The 25,605-nt window shown below is 40.8% G+C and overlaps 1 protein-coding gene across 1 annotated transcript in view; it reads right to left on the bottom strand.

Annotated features, from left to right (window-relative positions):
* Nucleotides 1-5,108, bottom strand: part of SCRN1 (secernin 1) — a gene marked incomplete at both ends in the record, with an annotated part of 28,009 nt that extends 22,901 nt beyond the window's left edge. Inside the window, one exon of the mRNA XM_080364295.1 lies at nt 4,950-5,108. Within this exon, the coding sequence (XP_080220421.1) occupies nt 4,950-5,108 (159 nt within the window). The remainder of the gene's footprint in view (nt 1-4,949) is intronic.
* Nucleotides 5,109-25,605: the final 20,497 nt, after the last annotated feature.

Raw genomic sequence — 25,605 nt, 5'->3', positions numbered from 1 at the left:
TATCATAGTGGGTTGCCCAGATTCCAGTTCCCAGCTGCAGTAAAATGACTAAGTTTGGCACTGTGAGTCTAATCTGGAGGCTTCCCAGAGAGCAAACTGTCAGCAGATTCAGCTACCGCTTGGCTTCTCTTACCAGCTCCAAAACATCTTAGCCCCACATATAATGCAGATAACCCAAACAGTGGGCATAAGAGGGAATCAAAATATACCAGAACTAAACTGCATCACTGGCACGATGCCTGGTGATTGCATTACAAACATCAGAATGAAGATACCTCCAGGTAATACAAAGCCAATTTTAATACAGTCAAGGTCTACCTTCCAAGCTTTATAGGTACCTTGCAACATCAGACAGAGAGCCCTCAGTTAGATCCAGATGAGTTTTTGTGCCTGCAGTGCACAGAACAATGCACAGCAAAAGATCTTACCACTCCTCTCAAAACTCAGAGCAGGGGGAAGTAGGGTGTTATCTTTAAAAAAAGAGAGAGAGAGATACAAACAAGAAAAACAACTAAGGCATAACTGACAAAAAGTTTTAGAGAACACAAAATTCCTCCTACCCCACAGAGGGCTGGCTTTAAGCCCAGTAGAGTGTTTAATACTAACAGATTAGAAAAACCGTGCACATTCCACAATTTGATAGACTTTGTTGTAAACCATCCTTTCTATTTTCCCCCTTTCACTTTTCCCTTCATAAGAAGTTGCATGTTATTAAGATAAAAGAGCTTTTAGAGCTCTACACTGAGCGAGCAACCATGACTATTTTCAAATCACGGATAACAGATAAAATTAGATGAAATGGAGGTTGATCTGAAAAAAAAAATCTGCCTGGAAATCTATCCTAAAAATAAGACAGAGAAGCTCACATCTTAAAACTCATTCAACAAGAATTCTCACTAACACATGAAAAACTCTTAAAAATCCATGGTGGGGGGAAAAAAGAACACGCTTTTAATAGAGGAATTCAAAAAAGAACCCTATTTATGCTTAAGGCAGCAATATTCCACCTGCACACACAAGCTTGCTAGACTGACCACTACAACAAGGAGGAGATGCTGATTAGCATCTGCCACTGCAAAATTACAATGCATGACAAGAACAAACTTTAGAGAAAGTTGTCACACACAGAGAACAGACCTTTATGAAAAGCCCCATTGTTCGGGGTCTTGGGAACCTGCTGACACGGAGGGAAGGAATTATGTTGATGAGTTAGCTGCAGGGTTGCTTGTCTGGTAGATTGAACCACAAAGATCAAGCTTCAAATGACTTGCAGTATTTGCTGAATTCCCTTGTTTAAGGCCCTCCCACAAACTAGCTGATAGCTATACAGCACAGCCTGCCTGATTCCTTTCAGGCGATAATCTACCTGAATTTCTGTGCCATTTTTGGCAACACTGTACATTACCACATTTGCACAAGCAGCACAGAACATAAACAAGATACAGACTTTCTGAGAGAGTCTTATGAAAGAACCCATGTTGTTAGTGTGTTGAAAACCACCTCTTAACAGTAGTTCAGAATGTGAGTGACAGTCACACAGAAGTAATCAAAATTGGATACACACTGGATTACATTACCTGCAAAGAATATATTATAAAGAAAAGCAAGTCCATCATCACTGCCCAGTGAAGGTAACAGATCATGTATCTAATATAAGAAACCAATGCAAATGGACAATATGGAATGGAAAGAAAAGCTGTTTGGCAAGAAAAGAAACACCACTAGAATGATAAAGTGGAATATTTAGTCTGAGGTACAAAGGATTACTGACTTAGAAAAGCAGCAGCATGAAATCAGTCAACCATATTTTTCTATTTGCAAAATATTATACATTTATTTTTCTCAGACCTCTTTAGTTAGTTTTCTGAAATGCAATGGAAGGAAAGTTGTAGCAAAAAACCCCCCACCCAACGATAACTGAACTGTCGGCATTTTCCACAGGTTTTAAAGAAAAAAGTAATAACCATGAATACATCAAAGGCTACATCTAGAAGCTCTGACATTCCTCTTCACTCCCCCTATTACCTAAATACCTCTAACAACTCTTCAAGTTTGCTTAAAAGGTGGATATCATGCTGCATGCGTGCTACTTAAAAAACATGAAGCAGATGAACTCAAGCCCTTCCCTAAAGCTTTTCTTAACTTTTAGAGGTACCACTAAGTTCACAAGGAATCGACACAATTTGCTCAAGCTCTGCCTTTAGGTAAGTATGCATTTGTTGTAAAACAAGAGTAGCCTTAGACACATCCCTGTAGTAGGAGAAATACATACAATTCAGCTTATTAGCAAAAACTGAAGACCTGACTTCTGTTCTGCTATCACAGAGAGTCAGCACGTTCGAAATTGCAAACTTCTTATTCACTGGTGTCTTTAAGTTCATAAAACATGAAAATCTAGAAGCAAATTTAGCTGCTTAAAACTTGGATTGTACAGCTTTCATTGATTCAGTGTATCTTTCACAATTCTCACAGAAAAGGATATTATTATGACACTTTTTAAAAACCTTTGAAGTGGCCAGTTTGTACAGTAAATTTTTAAAAGGGTTGTTTCTAAAGAGAATTATTCTAGAACACTGATATTTTCTAGACTTGTTTGAACACATGCTCTCTCTCTGAAGGTGGAAAAAAACCCATTGAACTTTAAAGAAAAACTAGCAACTACATCTATGGTTAGGTCTGTCCAAAGGAGAACAGGTAAAGGGCTGTGGGAAGCTGCCAGATAGGCTTAAGACCCCAAAAAACAATTAAAATCAGTATCTTGTTTTAACCAGCTTAGTGTTGAGTGCGACAAAGATGCAGTGGTAAGTGATTGCTTGCACTACACCCAAAGTAACTGAACATGTTTTTATTCTGTGCTGGGAGGAAACAGGAAGAATTTCAGTAAACATCTAAACATCTGGAGCCTGCATGTTTCTGTACACCACTGTACTTGTAAAACTTCAGGCTAGCTAATGAAGAGTTATGCAGTAGCACAGACTAGCAGAAGCCAAAGCACCCACCTAATTAGGGCTTAAGCCCCTACTTTAAAAAAGTTATCAGCCCACTCCAGTCCCTTGTCTAAAAGTGCACCTTCACCACATTGCAACAAATTATTAAAAAAAAAAAAAGAAAAAAAGAAAAGAAAAAAATCAGCATTTAAGTTGTAGGCTTGCAGATATCAGTTAGGAGAATAAATCTACAAACTGTAGTGTGCTAGGCAAAGGGATTGTGCTCCCCGCTTCCAGAAGGACTGGTAAAAGACACCAGTTTATGACTGAATTCTACAAAAGAAATTAAACTGGTTAATCATGGAGTGGGAGAGGGTTCATAATAGATTATATATGACTTAATTATACCCTTCAACAAATTAGAACAATCTCATCAAAGAATAAGATACAAGGCAAAGAGACCAAAAGAATCAAGTGCTCTAACATTAAGTTCTTACAAAGTATTCTTTAAGGACATAAACACTCCAGAGCAGTTTTTGGAAGTTCTTCTTCCACAATAGCAATTTTTTTTTTCCAGTTCTATGTATAGAAGCCTAAAAAAACCCCTGCTCTTAAGTTTTCTTCTTGTCTTATTGTCACACTCACGTTCTGTATAGTAGCACAGGTCTACAACAGTGCTCCCAATACAGCACTGCAATTGACAGCAATTAGTGCTTTTGGACAGGGTTAGAGCATTTCTTTATACCCAAGATTAAACCATTTAATAATGTATGAGATGTACCAGATGTTGGTAGCAACAGGAATCAAGAGAACATTAACTGTTAGAAAGAACAGCACCAAATCCTCCAAAACGTGGAAATTGTCCTACTTGAAAGACAGAATTAAAACCAGCACTGGCCTTAGGATCTCTTCTGGAGAGGCAACACTTATAGATATAAAGGACCTGTAAGGATAAGAAACACCAGCCTGGTGCAGAACACCTAGTGTCCTCAGCCTTCTGCACAGCCACAGGGCCAGGAGAGAGCTGAATGCAGGGAACCAACCTCACAGTTTCTGCTTTCCAGTTGCCAGCCAGAGCAAGAACCTGCAGACTCTAAAAGTTCCTGACAGCGCAGATCAGGCTCTCAGTCCTCTGCTAAAATGGCTATCCTCACCAGTCTTTCACTTGTCTTTCCTTCTGCTGTCTCAGACTCCTCATTCTACCTTTGCTGCACACTTTCCCCTGTTCCTGTCTTCTTGTTTCATTTGTCCCCTTGTTTCACCCTTCCACATTTCCTTATGCTTTCATTTGTCCTGCCATTAAAGTGAAACTGCAGTTAACAGAATATAACTAAAGTTACTTCCAGCAGGGTTCCTTTCAACCTGCATCCATGGCATCAACATCTAGCTTCAGGACTCCACGCCCAGCCTGGATTCAGAGAGAAGCCACAGCACTGAAAACTGACCACAATGCAGGTGCCTCAGCTGCAGAACATGTCATCAAAGCAAACTGCAGGTACAAGAGTTACGTTTTGCTTACAAAGCTTATGCTCTTGCTTTCCTCGTCTCACATTCCCTTATTAGAGCACAAGTTCTTTGAAGCAGAGATTTTTGGGTACCTGTTTTGCAACATGCTCAGCGTAGTCAGGCCCCCCCTACAACTGTCAACAACCATGAATGAAAACAATTCATGTGGCAAGAGACAAACCTTGAAAAATTGCTTCTAGTTCTAGTTAGCCAGGATATTTTTCCCTTTAAAGGAAAAGGAAAGTGACAGGCTACACGGTACAGGAACTCAAGATGTGAACAGTTCAGCCTGTCTGCTGGAGAAAGTACAGATCATAGATTTTTTTTCTCAATTAAACAACGATGTTACATTCTGAGTTTCACTTTTAGGACTTTGAAAAATCTTGTCTCCTCTCTACTCAAGAAAGTTGAGTGAGGGGAACAAGAACTCTACAATCCGACGAGAAAACAAGACAGCATTCATTACTTCCAATAATTGTTATTTTTCACAGCTTGAATGTAACAATTCACACTTACCTCAACTTTGCTTCCCGGTTCATGATCTGCAGCAGCAAAGTAGACCACCTCCTGCACTTCATCCCTTGGCCGTGCAGAGTTCTTTCCAAACACCACCAGGCCATCTTTAGAACATGGAGGAAAGGCTACAAAACAGTAACTTGGGGGAGCTGCAGCCATCCTGGAAAAAAGGAGGAAAAAAACAGAAGCAGGGTTTGCTGAATTCCTAATTGCATGCATTCGACAATCATTCAGTCTACCGCTATTTGTCGTAGCTAAGAGACAATGCATTCCCTCTATCTGTCAGTTGATTTTGCAGTGATAATGGAAAAACAGGTCAGCTCAGAGGAAGCTTATCTGGATTTAATAAAAAGAATTACAATCATTTTCAGACATTTTTCACCCAAGCCTTGTGAGGCCACAAAGAAGAGGAATAAAGGCAAGATGACTGTACCTTAATGAGTCTACTTAGTCCCCACATAAAGGAAAAAAAAAAGAGAGTTCTGCACCAGAGTTGTCTGGGAACATATGACCTAGATGTATTCTGCTGACTCAGACAAGTGTAGAGACACAGAATAATTTTAAATAATTTACTCTCTCTGTTCCCATGCAGTTTAAATTTTTTAAAAAGGAAAGAGAAAACATGTCTGAGGGATTTCAGAGGGAAGACAATGGCGTAACTAGAAACAGAACAAAGATAGATACAATTATATAAAAAACTGTCCATCAATTTATCTACTCAGATTAGAGGGAGACTGAAGCACTAATTGCACTTTATTTCCTCTGTGGTTTGTCTGCATTGCTGCTCTTTGCCTGAAGTTAATTGATTGCAGTTTATTTGTTTATGCAAGTTAATGTGAATAGTCTCTAAAATAAGTGTTTGCAATGACAATATATTAATAAAAAATGTAAACGGTTTCAGGACTACGACACTACTAGAGGTGGTCTTATGTACATGCCATATCTGACATTTTTTTCACGTTCAGAGAAACTTCTGTCACATACACCTACAGAATAAAAATGTAGGGAGTTTATCACTTGTTAAAATAGCACTCAACACAAATGTCTAAGGTATCTTCATAGATCTTATTGTTGCATCAGAAATTCCAGTCCCAAAATGAACAAATGTGTTCCCTTTCTCTCTCCATGATATCCTGAAAAACTAAAAATATCTGCACGCATTTGGACTCCTTAGTAACAACCACTACAATCAAAAGTTTTCCCTCAAAAGCTGCTAGTTTATTTGAAAGACAATGCTGTGGGCGGGGGTGTGTGCAAGGCTGGTTTTGATCATTAACTTGGACATCTTTCAAACCATTCAAATTTGACTATTTTTTTTAAAGCAGAACCATTTGAGCATACACTTCTCACAGAATAGCAAGCTTTGAATATTAAACCAAAGAAAGAATGCCTTTTGGATAAAGGCTATAATCCATTAAGAGTTTGCCTATAGACTATGAACAGGTCACACTGATGCTCAACCTTGCAAAAAAACTTCAAGAGAAGGTGTATTAAAAGTGTCCTCTACCAACAAAATGTGCAGTGATGAATTGTCTAGGGAACCCATACAACTTTTTCATTTAGGCAAGATTATACACAAGAATAATCAGCCAGGTGAGTTGCGTATGCATTAGGAAACAAACCAACTCCTTTATACAAGCCGAGTTTTGACCAGTGAGAAAGGTATAAGCTGGAATGACTTCAGCTGATAAAATACACCCAGCAGAGGACACCTACCTGCAGACTTGCATATTGTGCCAGTAAGTCTTGGTACATTACCGGTTCTAGATGAGTGTTTTGCAGACAGACACCAAGACAAAGCCCCACTTCAACTGCCAGCTATCATTTGCAAGTCATGAGAGCAGAAGTGATTAAACTGAAATACACCATGCAGAGCATTGCCTGAGCTTCATCACTAATGAAACCATTTAGTATTTTGTTATGAATTATTCTGAGTATGTACATTTATTTTGCTGTGTTGGTGATGTCAACATAACTGCTTTCCAACACCCTAAGAGTTCATATCTACCTTCAGGTAAGTCATCACTTGGTGCTCTAAATTTGTCTTCTGATGCCTTGCCAGACCAGCCAAAATCTAGAATAACTTGCAAGTTTACTGCGGATCTCAGTGTTCAAAATAAATATTTTCTTTATTCTAAACACAAACTAAATGGATTTATTTGAACTACATAAGGCAGCAGAAAGATCTTAGACATCCAACAGCCTAGAAAGAAAGGTTAAAGTGATACACAGTACTAATTTCTTCACATAAAGTTCTTCAACTTGCATACCAAACATATTGACAGGTGGGCCTAAAAAGATGGGAAGAAACGCTTCAGCACTGTGCTACTGAATGAATTGGGAGGTACGTGAGTCAGACTTTTACATACCTACAGACTGAGTCTTAAGTCCTCCTTGGAACAAAGCAGGCTCATTTGTATTTGTGAGGTTTTTGATTCTTCCCTTTAAATATACCAACAGCTACTGAATGAAAAACAAATTGCCATTTTAGTACCACTTTTAAAACATGAAAGTATGAGTGAACTACTCAATAACTAGAGTTCACTTGAACACACAGTGTATTTTATACAGGGGGGTATGTAACAGTTCAACACTGCAAGCTGAATGTTACAAGCTCGTACTGAAAACATGATTGTTGTGAGAATTGGCACGGCGGATTGTTAATTGCATTTCTAGAGAATGAAGCTAGCTAGCAGCCTACTACAGTTTAAATCTACTTAGTTTGCTAGGTAGCAATTTTTCCTAGAACCTTGTTTGGTTCATTTTAAATATGGCAAGGATGGCATTTTCTCAGATACACCGACAACCTATGTTTGTTCAGAACACTACTGAACTTTGTCTTCCTCCATCATGTAACTAAAGCAGTCTGTTAACAGCTACCTAAGCAGGACTTTTCTACTTTTCTACTTTCCTTTTTCCTTGATTCAACTTCAGGTTGTCCTCATTGTCATTTTCAGGCATTCGCCACCTATTTGCCCTCTCACAAGATACTATCCTGACTCTATACCATACAGCATCTATGGGAGGAACAGAATACTCCTCCTTCACAGTACCTCTGTGCACTAACTTACAAAACCACCTACTGTTAATCCCTAGTCCTTTTTTTTTCCCCACAAATCATCTCCTCCTTCAATGACAGGCAATCCCGAAAATGTTAGAAAACACTGGAAATGACTGCAAATAAATCTCAAGGAACACCTCGTTGCACATTCACAGCCAGAGTTTTTTAGCATGGAGCACATTAGCATACAGGCCTGATTTTCTCAACAGATCATACCTAACACCTACGTTTTGGTGTAGACAGAGGTAAACCTACACTGTATGTCAACAAGCCCTAGATTTCATTGCAGAACGTTACACTCATGAATGGGCCACTGCAAGTTAAGACAAACAGGGACCATACAGCCGGTATTGGGCTATACCCAAAACCACTCAGAATATGAAAGCACTAGAAATAGACAAAAAGCTGTAAGTCATGCTATGCCACTAAATAATAACTGTTGCAGTTTTGGGCAGTTAACAGGCATCACACCTGGGTGACCTAGAATCACGGTGGGCACAAAGATTGGAAAAGCAGTTCTGAGCGACAGTCACAAGGTAATATACTCCACTTGCTATCTTTTTATTTGACAAATATGTTCTACAGCACAGATGCAATATTGCACATGGTCATATTTTTTCCAGAGTCTTCTGGTCACTATGGTACTTAGCTTAATTTGTGTTCTGACACTATGAAAAAGCTTTGTTTAACAAGTTCCTTTATTAAGATCTTCTCTGTGATAAATTTCATGTAGAGACTGTCAAACCAAATTAATTCTATGAATGAATCACCATTACAGTCAATGCTAAAACAGATGAGCTCCTAAGTACTTCGATGTAGAAAGAAAGGAGTAACATCTACTGGGCAATGTCTGTCTCCAAACATCACGATGTGAAACAACAGGTATGACCTGAACATCCCTATACTCCTGAAATAGAGTGAACATATTGCCTACCTCCATCTCAAGAAAATTAACCCATAAATCTTGACAGACATGAAACAATGATCTTGAGGTTGAAAATATCAAGATGTGGAACATTTCACTCTACAGTATTCTCCATTTCACAGTATGAGGATCTTACACATAATAATGTGTGCTAAGAGGGGCCATACATTCTAATTGGAACAATGTGCACTATTTGCATCAAAATTTGTCCACTATGAGACTTTCAAGTGTTGTCAATGAGGAATAAAACTGTTATTCATTAAGTCTATACAAAAAGGTTGTGACAACCTAATGAAAGCTTCATTTAGATGTCATTTTTCACTTATAAAAAAAGGAATAGACAAGTAATACTATTATAGGAACTGACACACGGGACAGATTGCAGTATCCCATCCTCCCCTCACAAACACATGACTGTCAGCGACTGAAGCCATGCTCCTAGGAAAACAGGCACGGGCATCAATTATTCAGCGTGTCTTGGAGCCTTGCCCCTAACCCAGGAAAACTGAAATAGCGATGTACCAACAACAAAGCACTCCGAGCTTTGCAAGACAGAGTTCAAACCAGGGAAAGGAAGATTTTCATACTGACTTGCTCAAGACTTGTTGTTTTCCACAATAACTGTACTGCTTCTCTGAAAGCTGAGATTTGGTACTGAAATAATCCTTTCTAAATTTCAAGAATTTGACTGCTACAATAAAATTACTTCTCAGAAGGATAACTTCAGCCTCCCATATCAAATAGATAAACTCTTTTCAAGTCAACTTATTTTCCTTGTTTGTGAAAATACCTTGAAGACATTAAGCATGAAGTAATCACTAGTTTTAACAGAGTTCCAAACTACATGAAAGCTGGGTTGCCAACAGTAGCTTTCATAGCCGCTATGTCGTATTTATTAAAAAAATACTAAAAGCAAAAATCCAGTATTATGAACTATTAGGTTTTGAAGCTCTTCTAATAACTTATTGTTCAAGCAATTCCAAAGCTTATTTCTAACACTGTAAAACTGCTTTTGCCAATAGTAAGTTCTTTTCTGTCTTTTATTTCAATTGTAAAACTAAACAATAGGCTTATAATGAAAGTGCAGCACTCACTAGGAAGCAGTAGGCAATAAAAAATGATTAGTATGAGAAAACATGGTCCAAAAAAGGGTTTGTCTTGAAATTTAACTCATGCTTAGAGAACGGAACCAGTATTTGCTCTTCACACTTTTAAAATTGCTGCTAACTCAACACCCTGCAACTCTATCTCTTGAAAAGTTAAAGATGCTCCTAAAATAACACGCAAAACCCCTTTGGTTTTAATACAAGCTTGGTTAGCTGAGGTTTCTGAAATGTAAATTAAGATTTATTGTCAAATGTTAATTAAGATTTACACTAAATGAAAAAAAATCTGAGGTAGCTATTCCTATGTGTAGAGCTCCTCCTTTCCTGACAAGGCATTATTTAGGACCTGTTAAGTGATGCATATGTACAAACAGTTCTGCCCTTAGTACTCTGCAAATTTTTTGTTTTCTGCACCAATACAGCCTCTTGCCTAAAAAATTAACATCCAGTCACCACCATGTAAAGGAACACCAGACCAGTACACAAACATTACATGAGAAGTCAGCTACCACCATTACAGCTCCTCTTCACAAGAAATCAACACTCAAGTACACATTAAGGAAACAAAGTCCAGTGAGACCAAGTGGGCAGCACTGATAACCGAAAAGCATTCGCCTCATGTTACTATGAGCAGAATTTACCTGTAAAATTTGCCTTGTATTGATATGATTTAACTCATGATTTTGGCAAAACTTCAGCTTGATCAAGTCAAACCTTCACCTAGAAGCATAATTGCTGAATTCATTCCTCAGCATAGCTATGCTAGCAAGTCTTCCAGGATGGATGGAACCATGAAAACATTTTGCTTTCATTAAGCTTAGTAAGGTTGCATAGATACATCACACAAACTCATCTTCCAAACATTTTCTAAGTTTGTCTTCAAGAGTTTTGTTGGTGTAACTGTTGAGCTTTCTGAAATACAGACATAACCGAAGTGTTGTACAAGGAAAAGTCTGGAGCTCTCCTAACCCCCAGTCTTTCTTTTCAGTTGTGATTGTCCTAGATAACCTATTATTAATGCTGGTGATAATCAACATCACGGTGTTGGTGTCCACAAAACCAAGGGCAGGACGTTTAACGCTGGGGTTTCCTCTCAGACCTCCACAGCAGTTTGCTCAGAACACCAGTTTTACTGATCACATGGCCTAATTTCTCCATCCTCACTTGCATGGTGTCTTCAAATTAAAAAAAAGATCTGGAACAGGTGCTTTGAGTACTAGAAACGCAGAGGCTGCTAAATTCCTTGCTGGTACTTTCTGAGTGCATCTTGGTGATTAGGAGGGCAACAAAGCTGGTGAGGGGCCTAGAGCACAAGTCTGATGAGGAGTGGCTGAGGGAACTGGGCTGTTCAGCCTGGAGAAAAGGAGGCTCAGGGGAGACCTTATCGCTGTCTACAACTACCTGAAAGGAGGTTGTAGCATGGAGGGTGTTGGTCTCTTCTCCCAAATAACAAGCAATAGGACAAGAGGAAATGGCCCCAAGTTGTGTCAGGGGAGGTTCAGATTGGATGTTAGGAAAATTTTCTTCACAGAAAAGGGTTGTCAGGCACTGGAACAGGCTGCCCAAGGAAGTGGCTGAGTCACCATCCCTGGAAGGGTTTAAAAGATGCATAGATGAGGTTCTTAGGAACATAGTTTAGTGCTAGAGTTAGGTTAGGTTATGGTTGGACTTGGTGATCTTGAGGATCTCTTCCAACCAAAATGATTCTATGATGACAGCATTTTCTTTAATATTCATACTGCAAAAGAGATTCGAGCTGTTTTTGAAGTCCAGAGAACACATTAAACCTTTTACAAAAACACACAACTTGTTTCTGTGTATTAAAGGATGACTGTTCCTCACTATATTTTTGGCTTTTACAAAACAGAAACCCAGCTGTGCTAATACTTCTGAACTATTTCAATAATGCTTAAAGAATTCAATAAATCTGTTTTCATTGCTACCAGAAAGGCTAAGTGACCTAACCTGCAAGAAACATTTACAATTAAAAACAGAGGCAGCATCTGAAAAAGGATCCTCAGATTTGGATCAAGACTGTCTCAGTCGGAAGGGAAGAATATACTGAATAGGCCACACATGATTTATTATTAACTCTTCCATATTTTTAATGAAGTGGCAGGAGAAAGGTCAGATACAACTGTGAAAACTTTGTTCAGGGTTTAGTTGTTGGTTTTGACCCTGTATTTTAACTTTCAAATTAAGACGTTTCCTGTGCCTGAGACAATCTTGTATTTCCATTTACAAATCAAGCTTCATATCTTATGCACATAGAGACATGTGATCTCTGCATCCTGCAGAAAAGCAACATTTCCAAAAACAGAAATGAAAAGCAAAATTCATTCAGCTGCAGGCACAGAACAAAGACAGCAAACTGAAAGGCACAATAATATATTGTTCCCATCTTAGGAAACACTGAAAGGTTATTTTTTTAATTGACAATTTGGACAGTTTTAATGCATGACTTATCAGGAGAAAGGAAGGTTGCATTTATTAAGAATTTAGAAAGCAGAGACTGTTCCTGAATAGAAACCACAAAACCATGCCAGATCTCTACGTCCTCACAGTTTGGACCTTTCATTATCAGACTTACTTAAACTGTTTGACTCTTTCCTTACCACCAATGGACGATGATACCAATTTACCAACTGAAGGTGCCACACTCAACTCTGATTGAATCTGTCCATCTCGGCTGTGTCTGAGAAGATATCTAATAGGAGTTATCAGCAGCTGAAACTTAGCAAGCCATGCTCAACTCTCCTCTTTCTCCTTTTTTTCTTCCTCTTTTTTTTTTTTTTTTTTGGTATATTAACAACATGTTGAAAATTTCTGAAGAATTTGCTCAAAATGAGCAGCATCTCAAATTTCTATTCAGAGATTTGAGATGGATGGTAATTTTCTCCAGTAAATTTACTTTTATTTTTGAATTACAAGAAGTAGCAATTCCCTACACAGGCATAAAATCAAGTTGCACTTCAAAGCTTTCCTAAGCAGTACACCCCCTTTGGTCATTTAACAGAGCAAATGCATAATAGTCCTGGAAGGAACTGAAAATATTTCTGCTGCTGTATGTAGGAGAATTTGAAATACTCCTGGTAACAGCTGCCAGATTTCTTAAGAATGTCTAACAAATTAGATACTGGCCATCAAATGAGCATGGTAAAACTCTTCCGCATTTAAAGTCCTAACTAATGGTAAGATATCAGCTGTTGAAAAAGTTTACAGTCCCTTGATGCATTGGTTCTGTTTTTATTGTCTAATACATACTTGTCCAACCTTCCAAAGTACGCATCTTCGAAAAGATAGGATCTTATTTTTTGCCTCAAATAATCTGAATTATGTCAATGAAAACATAGTTCTATTAAAAAAAAAAAAAAATCAGGGTCAGTCATCCAGAAGACAACAGATTTCAATCTCATTTCCATCACAGGCTGTGCATACAGGGCAAATTCTTTATTTATACAGCCTTTTCACTGAGTGGATGTCACTGCACTTAATTAAGTCCCAAGCAGTGACAGAACTCTATTCCTTTTATAGCTGCAATACCAGCCTGCAGTCTAAGTCATTTTTCTAACACTCTCCATTTCGTAGAGAAGCACCTGCTTTTTCTGCTTCTGTCACTGAGGCAGCGATCACTGTCGGGAGCTGCTGGCATTTAAAGCATCTTTGTACAACACACAGCTTCACAATGAAAAGCTGTGAACTGCTGCATAATACTTAGCCGTGCAGCTTTTCCTCCTTGCAAAGAGGCAGCACAATCCAGTTTGGCGGTTCAGTTGGGTCTTGACTGTCCACGTCCACACACGACCAGCTAATGCACACTGACTGGTAGTCATTTCAAGTTAGCAACATGATTATGTTAACAAGGGGTAAACCAAAAAGCATCAAAGTATCTTGTTGGAAGTCTCAGTGTAGTTTGAAATATAACCTAAAACAACAGCAAGTGTAGTAATATTAGCAAAAGAGTTTTGTAAATGTTAGGATGTAACACAACACAGTGTGGCAGAAACCAGCCATTTGGGTACCTCACAGGGAGGCAGGTATATAGGCAGCAATTCTGTGCAATTTCTCAATCTGCTTAATTTACAGAAAGGGGAAGGCAAATACACTACAGGGACAATATCCAGCTTCGCAACTCTTCAAGTCCATAATAAATAAAGAAATTCTTACTGGAGGCTTCTAGCATAAATTAGCATACTTTCCCACATGCAAGCTGCGTAAAGCATCCATGGCTGACGACTTTTGAAGGCAAGATTCAGGCTAGACTCAGTACTATTGACCAAAAAAGATCAAATTCAGTAAGAGTAAACAAATGGAGCTTAAGACATGTCCTATTTTACTAGGAAAAAAAGTTACAAATGTCTTCCAAAAAAGGAAGTTACCATAAAAAAACTCTAAGCATCAGAAATACTTTTCTGGGGCAGACAAAGCCTACTCATATCAATATACAACCTCCAACCGCATTTGCCTCCATACAACACCTGTCTTTTTAGACTGTCTATGTATGCTCTGGGATCTAAACTGGTTGGTAAAATTCACAGCACTATAAATGTTTTAAGTTAACTTCAGTCTTGATTCACCTCAAAGCAGCGGAAGTCCTGTGTTCATAGAGGTCAGCTTCCTAAATATGTATGACTGAGGATTTGTTTTGAGCTTTCTTTTTGTTTGGCTGGAGGCTTTGGGGTGCATATTACGAACAAACCAGCATGCTTAGAGATTCTTTAAATCCCTAATTCTAAAACAGCTTTAGACCAATAGCTGAAACGGTAATAGTCTACAACCAATGAGTCACTCACTCCACTTCCCACGAGTTCATGTATCTTCTAAACTACTGAGTAAATTTAGCATACACAGATAGTTTGCATCACAGAATTTTCCAGGTGTACTGCAGCACTTGGCTTACTAAAGTTTCATATCTTACAGGTATGGATGGCTTTACTCAGTTCTAAGGATATTTTTCACAGGGACAGATTTATATATACGTGTACTCATGAGATCTGGGCACTAAGAAAGCTGCGTTCTGTTTGAGATGCTGGTTTAACATGATTTTTTCCCCCCTCTAATTACCAGTACTGGAGAAAATGTATTTAAAAAAAAAAAAAAAAAGAAAGAAAATTAGGTTAATCATAGCCTCTAGTATTATTACAGTAGCACAGAGATCTCAGGTTTGCAGACTCTTGCAGGAGGATACGTCTTCTCATCAGCCTGCTCAAGTAAATGAAACCATCACATATCTACCTGAGCGTAACAGTATGCTTAGAAACGCACATGAAGGCATCTAGATTTCAAGGTGACTAGACGAAGAGGCACCTTCAGAAAAAAAATCAAAAAGATGAGGGAACACAACCCACACCGGGTCCTTAAAGAGCAGAAGGGAAAGCAGCAGCTAATACAGAGCACAGCCAGGGAGGACAGAGATCGCGGAGCCCTGCTTCAAACTGCAAACGCAGCCTGGGATGGCGTCTGCTGATGCCAGCCCCGACCACCAAGTCCCCTCCCGGCCCCGGGCCCCCCACCCGCACCACCGGGGCCCAGTTCCCGCCGGGCTCGCCGCCCCCGCGGGCCGGGGGAGGCCTGCGGGGCAGCCATGTTCCGCGGTGCCCGCAGCCCCCGCCCAGGGCGGCGCGGTGCCTCCCGCCGCCGCGGGAGCAGGTGCGCGGAGGCGCCGCAGGACATCGCTGCCGGGGGACAGCGCTCGCACCGACTCCGGGAAACCGGCTCTGTGCCGCCCTCCTCGACGATCCCCCCACCTCCCCCGCCCCTCACCACCGCCGCCTCCCGCTGTTAACGGGGCGAGCCCCGCCGGGCAGGTCGCTGCCCGCAGCCCCCGCACCCCCCCCCCCCCCCCCCCGCGCCGCGCGGTACCGCACCGGCCTGGCCTCACCGCTCAGAGGAGGCCGGGGAGATGCCGCCCTACCGCGCAGCGTTACCGGCGCCGTTACCGCACCTCAGCGCCTCCCGCTCCTCTCCCCTCAGCCTGGCGGCGGCGGCCCCTACCGGCGGGAGCAGGCGCGACGCACGCAGCCGCCGCCGAACCGCTCCGCGCGGCGAGTCCCAGCCGGTGCGGCGGCGGAGGGCGCGGCGGTGCTGCGTCCCGCCACGCGTCGTTCAGCGCGCCTCGGCCGGCCCCTGTGCCCCCGCTCCGGCCCTCTGGGACCGCCCGCTCCCGGCGGGTCACCGCGGAGCTGGCCGGCTGCTCTGTTGGCACGACGGCTTCCCTCAGAGCCGTTCCTGCCCGTGCCCGGGGTCTTCCCGACACACCCTGTCAGCGAGGACACCGGTGCTGGCTCCTGGTAGCCGTCCTCAGCCCTCAGGGCCAGAGGTCGTGGCCGCCCGTCCCTTCCCAGTGCAGAGCCACTAAGATGATGAAGGGAGTGGAGCATCTCCCGAACGAGGAAAGGCTGAGGGAGCTGGGGCTCTTCAGCTTGGGGGAGACTGAGGGGTGACCTCATTAATGTTTAAAAATATGTAAAGGGTGAGTGTCACGAGGCTGGAGCCAGGCTCTTCTCAGTGACAACCAATGGTAGGACAAGGGGCAATGGGTATAAATTGGAACACAAGGGGTTCCACTTAAATATGAGAAGAAACTTATTCTCAGTGAGGGTACCAGAGCACTGGAACAGGCTGCCCAGGGGGTTGTGGAGTCTCCTACTCTGCAGACATTCAAAACCCGCCTGGACACATTCCTGTGTAACCTCATCTAGGTGTTCCTGCTCCAGCAGGGGGATTGGACTAGATGATCTCTCAAGCTCCCTTCCAATCCCTAACATTCTGTGATTCTTAGGTGGGTGTGTGTACCCCCAAAGGCCTCACTGAGGCAGAGATCACCAATGCGTGAGGATGTGAAAAGCACTGAGAACAGGTGTCCATGTTCCCCGCGCGTGGTGGATAGTGGTGTGTGTGTCATCCCTCAGCCTCTTTCGGGGACCAATAAATGCTCCTCGCACATGAAATGCTGGAAGAGAAGGGGCTCGTGTGTTCAGTTTTAGTTATATAGTTGGATAGATAACTTGAGTTCCTTTGTCTCACGCACAGGACAAGTCTAGCAAGTAAATCAAGTAATTTAAAATGTGGCTGCCTCATTAACCAGTCAAACCGACAGATGAGGAGTCCAACAGATTTTGCAAAGCTGAGGGGATGACCTCACGATCGGGGTCTTCTCCATAGACTGCGTGTGAAGCATCACGGCGGCTGCTGCCCCTCCAGGGGCTGAACCCCTGGGGACCTCTCAGCTCTTTGGGTGCAAGAGCACCAGCACCGCGTGGCACCGACTGTCCCTTTCAGTCCCCATGTATAGCACAGTGTGCCTTTGCCATGCTCTGTTTGCCAAACCCACCCAAATGAAGCTATGTTGTGCTCCATCCTCAACACGCAACCTGTGCCTCCACAGAGAGCTGAAAATTGTTTCACTGCTAGGCGTGACCATGCAGGTGCACGGCTACTCGGTTAAACAGCTCTGGTTTTGGAAAACAAATGTGGTTTGCTGGCGTGAGGCAGCACGTTTACGTTTCTATCTCAGTCTTCAAGGACGGGAACTTTGCTGCACGCTCCACCAATGCCTGCCCCAGAGCAGATGCTTGATGTGGAGAAGGGACTGACAGATGTGTTAAAGAAGGGAAGACTAAAAGAAAGCCAAGGAGGAGGTCAGAATGTTGAGGGTGAGCCAGCAGGCGGAACAAAGACCATTTAAAACTAGAGCATTCCAGGGTAAGTGCAGGAAAAAAGCAAGGGCGTTATGTTGATGTAGCAGCGTGGAACCTGGGGAAGGCACAGGAAATACAGAAATCAGCTGCTGCAGAACTAATTACCTGAAAGTCCCCTGTCAGCATGACCTCCGTAGTGCTGCACAACTTGGTGGTGGGAGTTGGGTTCCTGAGGATATTTGCTTTTTTTCGCATTTCTCTTCAGGAGCCTAACTCATTAACATGGGCCAAGCCAGCCTAACGTCTGCAGAATCAACTGACACAAAAAGTACAGGACTACTAGTCCAAATTTCAGTTAGTACTACATGTCGTGCACTCCTGCAACACAGGAATCGAGAGACTTAAATATCACACTGCTTATTAGATCAGCCAGACAAAATCTGCATGTGGGACCCTACATTAAAAGAAAATGTAGAAGGTGGGATCTGTACCTTTTGAGCATGTGTCAGTTACCTGAATAGGGACTAATTTATAAATCATTATTTAGACTAGAAATAGATTAGAAAGCAGGGCTGATCATTAGCAACATGGAGCCCTTCTTACTCAAGGATCTTCCATTACATATTTTAAGCAAGACTTTTGTTTTCCTCTGCTATCAGTTTGCTGTCATCAGAATTGTGGTTCAATGTGTTTTGCAAGAGAAAAGAGACTAGATATCTCCTGCTTAAAATAACTAACTGAAAGGTGATGTGAGTGACTGAAAATCTGAGGAATTTACACCAATTTAATTGTAACAGTTTCAGTTGAACAAACAAGCCAAATTCCTTGCTCTGGAGCTACATCAAGGAAGAACTGCATCATAGGCAACTTGCTTCTTAGAATCAGAAAGACAGCTGATGAAAAGAGCAGGTGCAATTTAAAAGGGGGTTTAAATTATATCCTATAATACACCACTTACATTGCCCATATTATGCTCACTTAGATGACTAAGTCTATTCTCCAATTGCACTGGAGATGATTATGCCTGAGTATAATCTACCTAAGAATTATTAGACTGTCTACAGAATTATTACATACTGGCAACAAAGAAATCTTCGAGGCTTCCTTTCTGCGTAAGCTGTCATAAACTGTGAAAAGCAGCAAGGATGAGCAGTTAGAGAACAGTCCTGTGATTCAAGAGAGCCTAGGATGTACGTCGGTCTGTCATAAGCTTGCTGCTTGGCTTTGGATGAATCTTGTAAACTCGTGGCAATTAAATTACCTCATACATGAAATGGGGAGAACACTTACTCACAGCTGCATCTTTGAAATCTTTGAATGGAGATTGCTGTGTAAAGAGAAAATACAAAATTATAATAATTAGGATGAAGCCACAATGCTTGTCTATTGATTATTTGCTCTTCATACTTAATAACATAACAGCAGAATTTATGGATATTAAAAAAATTTTTTTTTTTCCTGTAAGAGTTGAGTTTCCAATGGGATGCAATATCAAAGAAGGAGAGTGGGAAGGACACATCTTTAGAAAAGTCAATTTCAAAGGACCTTTGTTCCATGTTTTATCTATGAAAGGAAGAGACCAAAAGGCACACACAGCAACATATAGCTTAAGTTTGTTTGTTTTTGTTCTTCTTTAAAGACCTCCTTAGTTGGAGATCAAAACCTATTCAGCAGAACTAGTACCCAAAATTCTCAAAGACATTGCAGCACTAAACTTTGATTCATCATTTCCAAAACACTTTACTCCGCAAATTCAAGACAGCAGCCATACAGACATGCAAGCAATGGGACTAGTTTTCTCAATAAATGATGTTTAGAAGGAGAGAAGCTGGCTTAATGCAGACTGTAAAAAAAGAACATCTAACCGTTGAAATTACATTAAAAATGTCCTATGATAGATTTTGGTGAAAAGATGGTGCAGCCAAGAAAGCCCTTTTGTTGGTATTATTTTTTATTATTTCAAGCCACCGTCTTTGTCTTGTTCTCTCTGGTGGGGCACTGATTTTGAGTACATAAAAATCAGAGGAACTGTACAGTTGTAGAGAAGAAATGTACCTGGTTGCTGCTAAGTCAGAATTCTAAACCTATACCCATAAGGGCATCCCACTAAAGGTAAATGATTACCCTTACAGTGAGTTACAGGAGCAACTTCTTACATACAGAAGAGTTAGTAACATTGAAAAACCCCAGGAGCCCTAAGATAATAATTACCCCATAGGCCAGTAAATTCAGCTGATGTTGTAGAACAGATCTAAAGAGCAAAAAGTGTCAATGGTACTTGGGTGTTTTGAGTTTTTTATATAGTCAGGAGAGTGGAACAGAGAGTTGAGAGCACTTCTCCCACACTACAGGTGGCTTCACTCATAACAAAGAAAGAGGGTGGCAGGTGCAATATTCTGATGTGGAGCAAATATGTCACCTGCTGGGCTCAGTGAAAGAAACAAAAATGATGTGAGAAATCCTGGCTGCAGCCCCTTTTATCCAATTATACCATTGAAGACTGATCTGTGTCAATGGCTGCAGCTGTACATGAGATGTCATTGTAGGCACAGTGGCAGGCTTAGATGCCAGGCTCTTACTCATGCACTACAGAAGGTGATCCATTTCTCCATTGCACAACTGACATAACAGAACACAACTGCTTAGTTAGTGTCACAGGGACAGAAGACAGTGAGCAACAAGGACTCTCATGCTGCAGTTACCCTCAGTGTCTAGAAACCTGGCAGTTACGGCACTGAACCACACAACTAAGCTGCTGCGTTGTCCATTTAGAAAGGTTGCTTTCTTCTGAAGTAATGATTTATCAAAAAAAGTGTTAGTCTCTTGCTTTGTTTTCATAAATTTTATCATTTTCCTTGTTTTAATTTATGATAACCTGTGACAGGATACTTATTTTCATAACTCTAAAAAGTATTGCAAGACACATTTATTATTATTGGCTTACAAAGTCCATGAGCCTGGAGCTTTTGTAGTGTGTTAGAACGGCACCTGTAACAATGAAGCTAAAATACTTGACAATAGCTTAAGACTCATAATAATATGAGGGTAGAAGAAGGAAATCTGTCATGTTAAGAAGATAAGCCATTAGTGAAAACAAGGAAGCAGAAAAACCAGATACAACATCATTACTTTCTTATGCAATGATCCTGTTTAATCTTCGTGTACACTTTCATTCTTATGATGCTGCCTGTACAGAAATGTGCTATATAGTTACCCTTATTACAATTATATCAAAATTCAAATTTTTTTGAGCTTAGCGTTATTCATAAAATTTCAACAGCTTGAACAAAAATTCATAAGATAAAACAGTTCTGGTGTTACGCAGGTGATACAGGAGTTCACCGAAGTGACAGCATACCTGAAGCAGCTTTACATCGTATTTTAGTGTGTCACGTCTGGATAATCTACATGTAAATTGCTGCAAATTAAATCACAGCACTTAGAGAAAAGATGGGACAGTAACATAAGGGACAACAAATGCCACTACATAGTTTCTCAGCCATCTGGTGCAGCGCAAATAGCATTCCATCAGGGGAGGTGCAGTCTTCTGGTTAGTTACCAGAGCAACAGGTTTGCTGAGTACACTTAAAAAGTTATGCATGTGTCAGCAACCTTTTTTCTCCTCCTATACACATCATATGCTGGGGGCTTGCTAGGCTATGTATGTTTTTACTGTAGCATTTTCCATTATTATTATTTTCAGGGGAATTAAAACTTGGATGGTCTTCTTTTTTGATTGTATGTGTGGGGTTTTTTTTTTTGTTTGTTTTTGTTTTTTTTTCTATTCCTCTGTTTTGGTTTGGGGGCTTTTTGGTTTAGTTGGTTTTTTTTGTTTTGTTTCTTTTTGGGTTTTTTTAATGCTACTTTAAAGAGTCCAGACTCTCAAAATAAACCTCAATCATTAAGTCATTTTCCTCATACACAGAAGTGGTAGATAGCTGTAAGTGGGAAGGGACCTCTGATAACAGAAATACTTTAAAATAAAAGAGACGTAAAATGAAGAAGTCCTTTTGGTCCCAGTACTTCCAAAAGGATTGTTAAAAGTATCCACAGCTGCGTATCTCCTTCTCATAAAAGAGCCTGCATTTGCCTAAATGGCCTTGCTCATAATGTACAACTGAAAAATAGCAGTTAATAGGAAATAGGAAAAATAACCATGTTGATTGCCTGTTATTCCTTGTGTACATATTTTATTAATAACAAAGAAGTGTCAACAATAAGTTACCCAGGAGTTTTTACACTTCTTTATATTGGCTGTGGATATTGGTCAAGAAAAACTGGGTGGTTTGGAGAGCTGTTCCCCTGCCTTTTTATTTTCTCTCCTATTTTTTCCCATCCAGTGTGAGGGCTGCTAGTGTTTTCTCCAAGCCTGCCCTTCAATGTACCCCTGAGCAGAGCTGCAACCACACATGCCCATGGTGCCCACCCAAGAAGCGAGGTGCAGAGGTTCAAAGCCAGCAGAGGTCTGGCAGAGCTTCTTAATGAGTGTCCAACAGCCCACCCCAGCAGCCTGCCTTCACACAGCCCCTCGGCTGTGCGCACGGCTGGCTGGGGCTGTGAAAGGGTGCCACAGGGAGCTGCATTTGGCACAGGTTAGCAATAACAAGGTCTGGTACCAAATGAATAGGAGCGTTGGGCATTTCTGCTCCATCTGCAGTCCTGCTGCACTTTGTGTTCACATGTCAGCTGCAAGATGAGCACCACATATCTGGGAACTTTGCTTCAGACTGAGTTTTGCAGAGGCAAAGCGTTGCATTATTTCAGAGTGCAAGTCTACATTGTGACATCTGTGTGACCATGTTAAGCCCACGTTTTAACCCAACTAATAACAGGGACAATAGCAATGAGGACATGATGGCACATAAGGGCTGGAATACTGGATGCAAATTCTTATTATACCTTCTATTAAAAGGAAGAAACATCGCCAGCCTTACCTCTCTAAGTACTGTGGTCAGCATTGCCAAGAGTAAAATCCAGCAGGACATAATTTTCTTTAAGCTATGATTAGTCCATTAGCTATAGCCATATTATTTCCATACCCTGAGATGGACACAGGGTCACTAAGAACATACTGCTTTGTATTTATGGAAAGAAAACTTGTTCTCTAAAGACATATCCCAGTGGATTAGAGAGAGCAGAGCTAAGCTGTGCTATTTACTCTAAGAGACAGCAGGCCAAGCACGCAAAATAGGTATTACCTAGGTCACTCTTCAAGGAAAGAGGCAGAGGAGGAAACATCAGCTACTTTAAAGAAATTTCAATTGTAATAAAATGTAAAAGGACGGGATTGATTTAATGCTTTCAGTCTGATTCCCAGATGAGGAATCAATTATCCTGCATCATTTAATCTCCTTAAGCAGGTCATGACTGAAACTAGAAATTAGAAGTGTTGTATCTAATACGAAAAGCGACTCTTAATGGTAGTTAGCATCAGCCTCCATTTTTTTTAGCGGAAAACATAACTGGCATTTGGGGAGCTCTGAAGAGTTGGCTCCACTAGATTTCTACAGTCAGATCCTAACATTTTTAAAGTAGCTTTGTTTGTTCTTTACCTATTGAAGATGCAGAGCAGTTAGAAGAAAAAAAAAATCATTAAAAAAAAAAAATCCCTGGAGACAAACTCCATTCCTCCATCAGGAACATGGCCTTCAGAAACCTTGCACAAAATTAATTACCTGACATGTTTCAAATTATCCTCCATCTTCATGACAAATCTCTCAGCTAAACCAAGCTCCTACTTTTTTTAACATCATTCAAGAGAACAGAAATACTGCACAGCTCCTACCCGGGTGCAACCCCTAGCTAAACCAACCTGCTTTTGGAACAGAACCTCCTAAAAGGAAGAAATGTGATACAGGAGGAGGCTCCATCTGAATGCCCTGCAGGCTGGCAGGGCCGATAATGAAGATCCTTGTCCCTGTAACAGATATATAGCTTCCTACTGAACTTTGCAATTACAATTCTTACATGAAACTGTTGACATAATCAAGGACAATCATGGAAACAGAAGCAGGATAGCTAAAGAAAGATCCTTCTTTTGTTAGAGAGCTGTTTTTCCTATGTACCAGGAGAAAACTAGGGCACAGAATGTAAGCATTACGATTAACGTTCAAGAGAAGCTAAAATTATCTGGGATTATACAAATATAAGCAGGTTTGTTGGTTGTTGTTTTTTATTTCCTGCTACCACAAACAAGTGCTGAAGATATATAATGGTGGGGTTATTTTGTGGATTTTTTTAAAAAGCTCTATAATGAGGCTGATTATTTTTTTTCAACAGCAGTCAAATGCAATACTCCTATTCCGAATATTCTTCAATGGACCATGGAAGTATAAATTTAAACTTTGTCCTAAGAGTAAAAATCCATATACACACTGGCTGCAGCAGTGATTTATAATCAAAGTCAGATGAGGAACCAGCCTCATAATTTGCAGTACCTACGTCAGTGGCTGCCAATGTTCTTTTTGCCAAGCAAGCAGATGCCAAAGGATCTAGGAAACAAAATCTGTTGCATTTCTCACATCGCTCTGCCTACTTCCAGTCTCTCTCACATTTCCCCCACCTTTGCTCCTTTTCCTGGAATGACTCAAAGCAATGAGCTGTTCCCATCCTGCTGATGCTCACCTGCCATCTGAAACTGAGATTTCTGGGTCAATGGATAGACCACCTCATGTGTAACAGCAGAAGTGATGTGGTGGAGGGAGCACATATAACAAAGACAGTTGTAAATGAAAGGCTGACCTGTACCACCTAACTTTTACACTGAAGTACTCAGGGAACACACTGGATCATTTTCATTCAAAGTGTCATCAAGAAGAAACTATGGTAGCAGTTTCTTCAATATATACTTAACACTGCAAATTTATGATTCTGTCACATATAGTACTCAGCAAAACACCTCTAGTGGGGATGTTGCTGGCAGCACAAGGACATAAGGAACTGAAAAGTAAAGATTTAAGACCTGATAAAGCGATTTCTTCATTTTCAACACAGCTTGCCTTGTCAGTTGATCTCAAGAAGAAAGCTTTAAAAAACATTTCAGACTATAAGCATCATTCCTGAAGTTTTGCCAAAAGCTTTCTTGTGTCATTGCATTGCATATCAAGAATTTTCAGATAAAATGAGCTCTGAAGGCTGCTTCAGTACCTACAGAAGGCAACAACTCCTACTGTTATTGCTGCATAGCAGCTCTGAATGACAGGTTGCCATTCTAAAAACCATCAGTACATATAACCACAAAAGCGCAAGAAATGTGTTGAGAAGTCTATAAGCTGCAGGCACAATGATCTGGTACGTGCTCATGACGCTGTTTTGAGCCCTCTTCACTTTTTCAAGTACTGCATTTTACAGACAAGAAGCAGGGATTTCTTTCTTCAGGGGAAACACACCTTGCACTTTGCACGTAAGCCAGACAAAATGTTGTTGAGTGCCACTGAAGCTCCAATATTCCTTCTCCCCTTGGAGAACAAGCAGCTGCCCCTGCTCTCCTGCCCGTAGTAGCTGGCTCTTGCCGGCACTGCAGCAGCACACCCTGGGGATTAATAGGTAGATGCAATTGAGGTTAAGACAAGAGGTGCTATTTCTACCTAAGAAATCCCTTCGTCTTCACAGGACAACTTTAACGATAGCAAACAGTAATGAAGTTGAAGTGGCCTCTAAAATCTGCTGCTGATTCTGCACTTTTGAAACTTTTTTTCATTTCAATTTCAGAAATATAACACAGCTACCAAGAAAAGCACTAAAAACAAAACTCATCCACTCATCTGACATAAATCTACACAGACCAAATAAAGCATCTTAGTCTTGCAGCTTTAATGCTGTGCTAGCATTAAGCAATTAACTATTGCACACATTCACTGAAAGTTATTTTTATGAAGTACTTCAAAAATCTAAGTGGAAGTTAATGCATATGTACATTTCACAG

The sequence above is a fragment of the Nesoenas mayeri genome (assembly GCF_963082525.1).
Source record: "Nesoenas mayeri genome assembly, chromosome: 2".
Classification (NCBI taxonomy): domain Eukaryota; kingdom Metazoa; phylum Chordata; class Aves; order Columbiformes; family Columbidae; genus Nesoenas; species Nesoenas mayeri.
The sequence above is the reverse complement of the archived record's forward strand: the minus strand, read 5'-3'. Positions and strand labels throughout refer to the sequence as shown.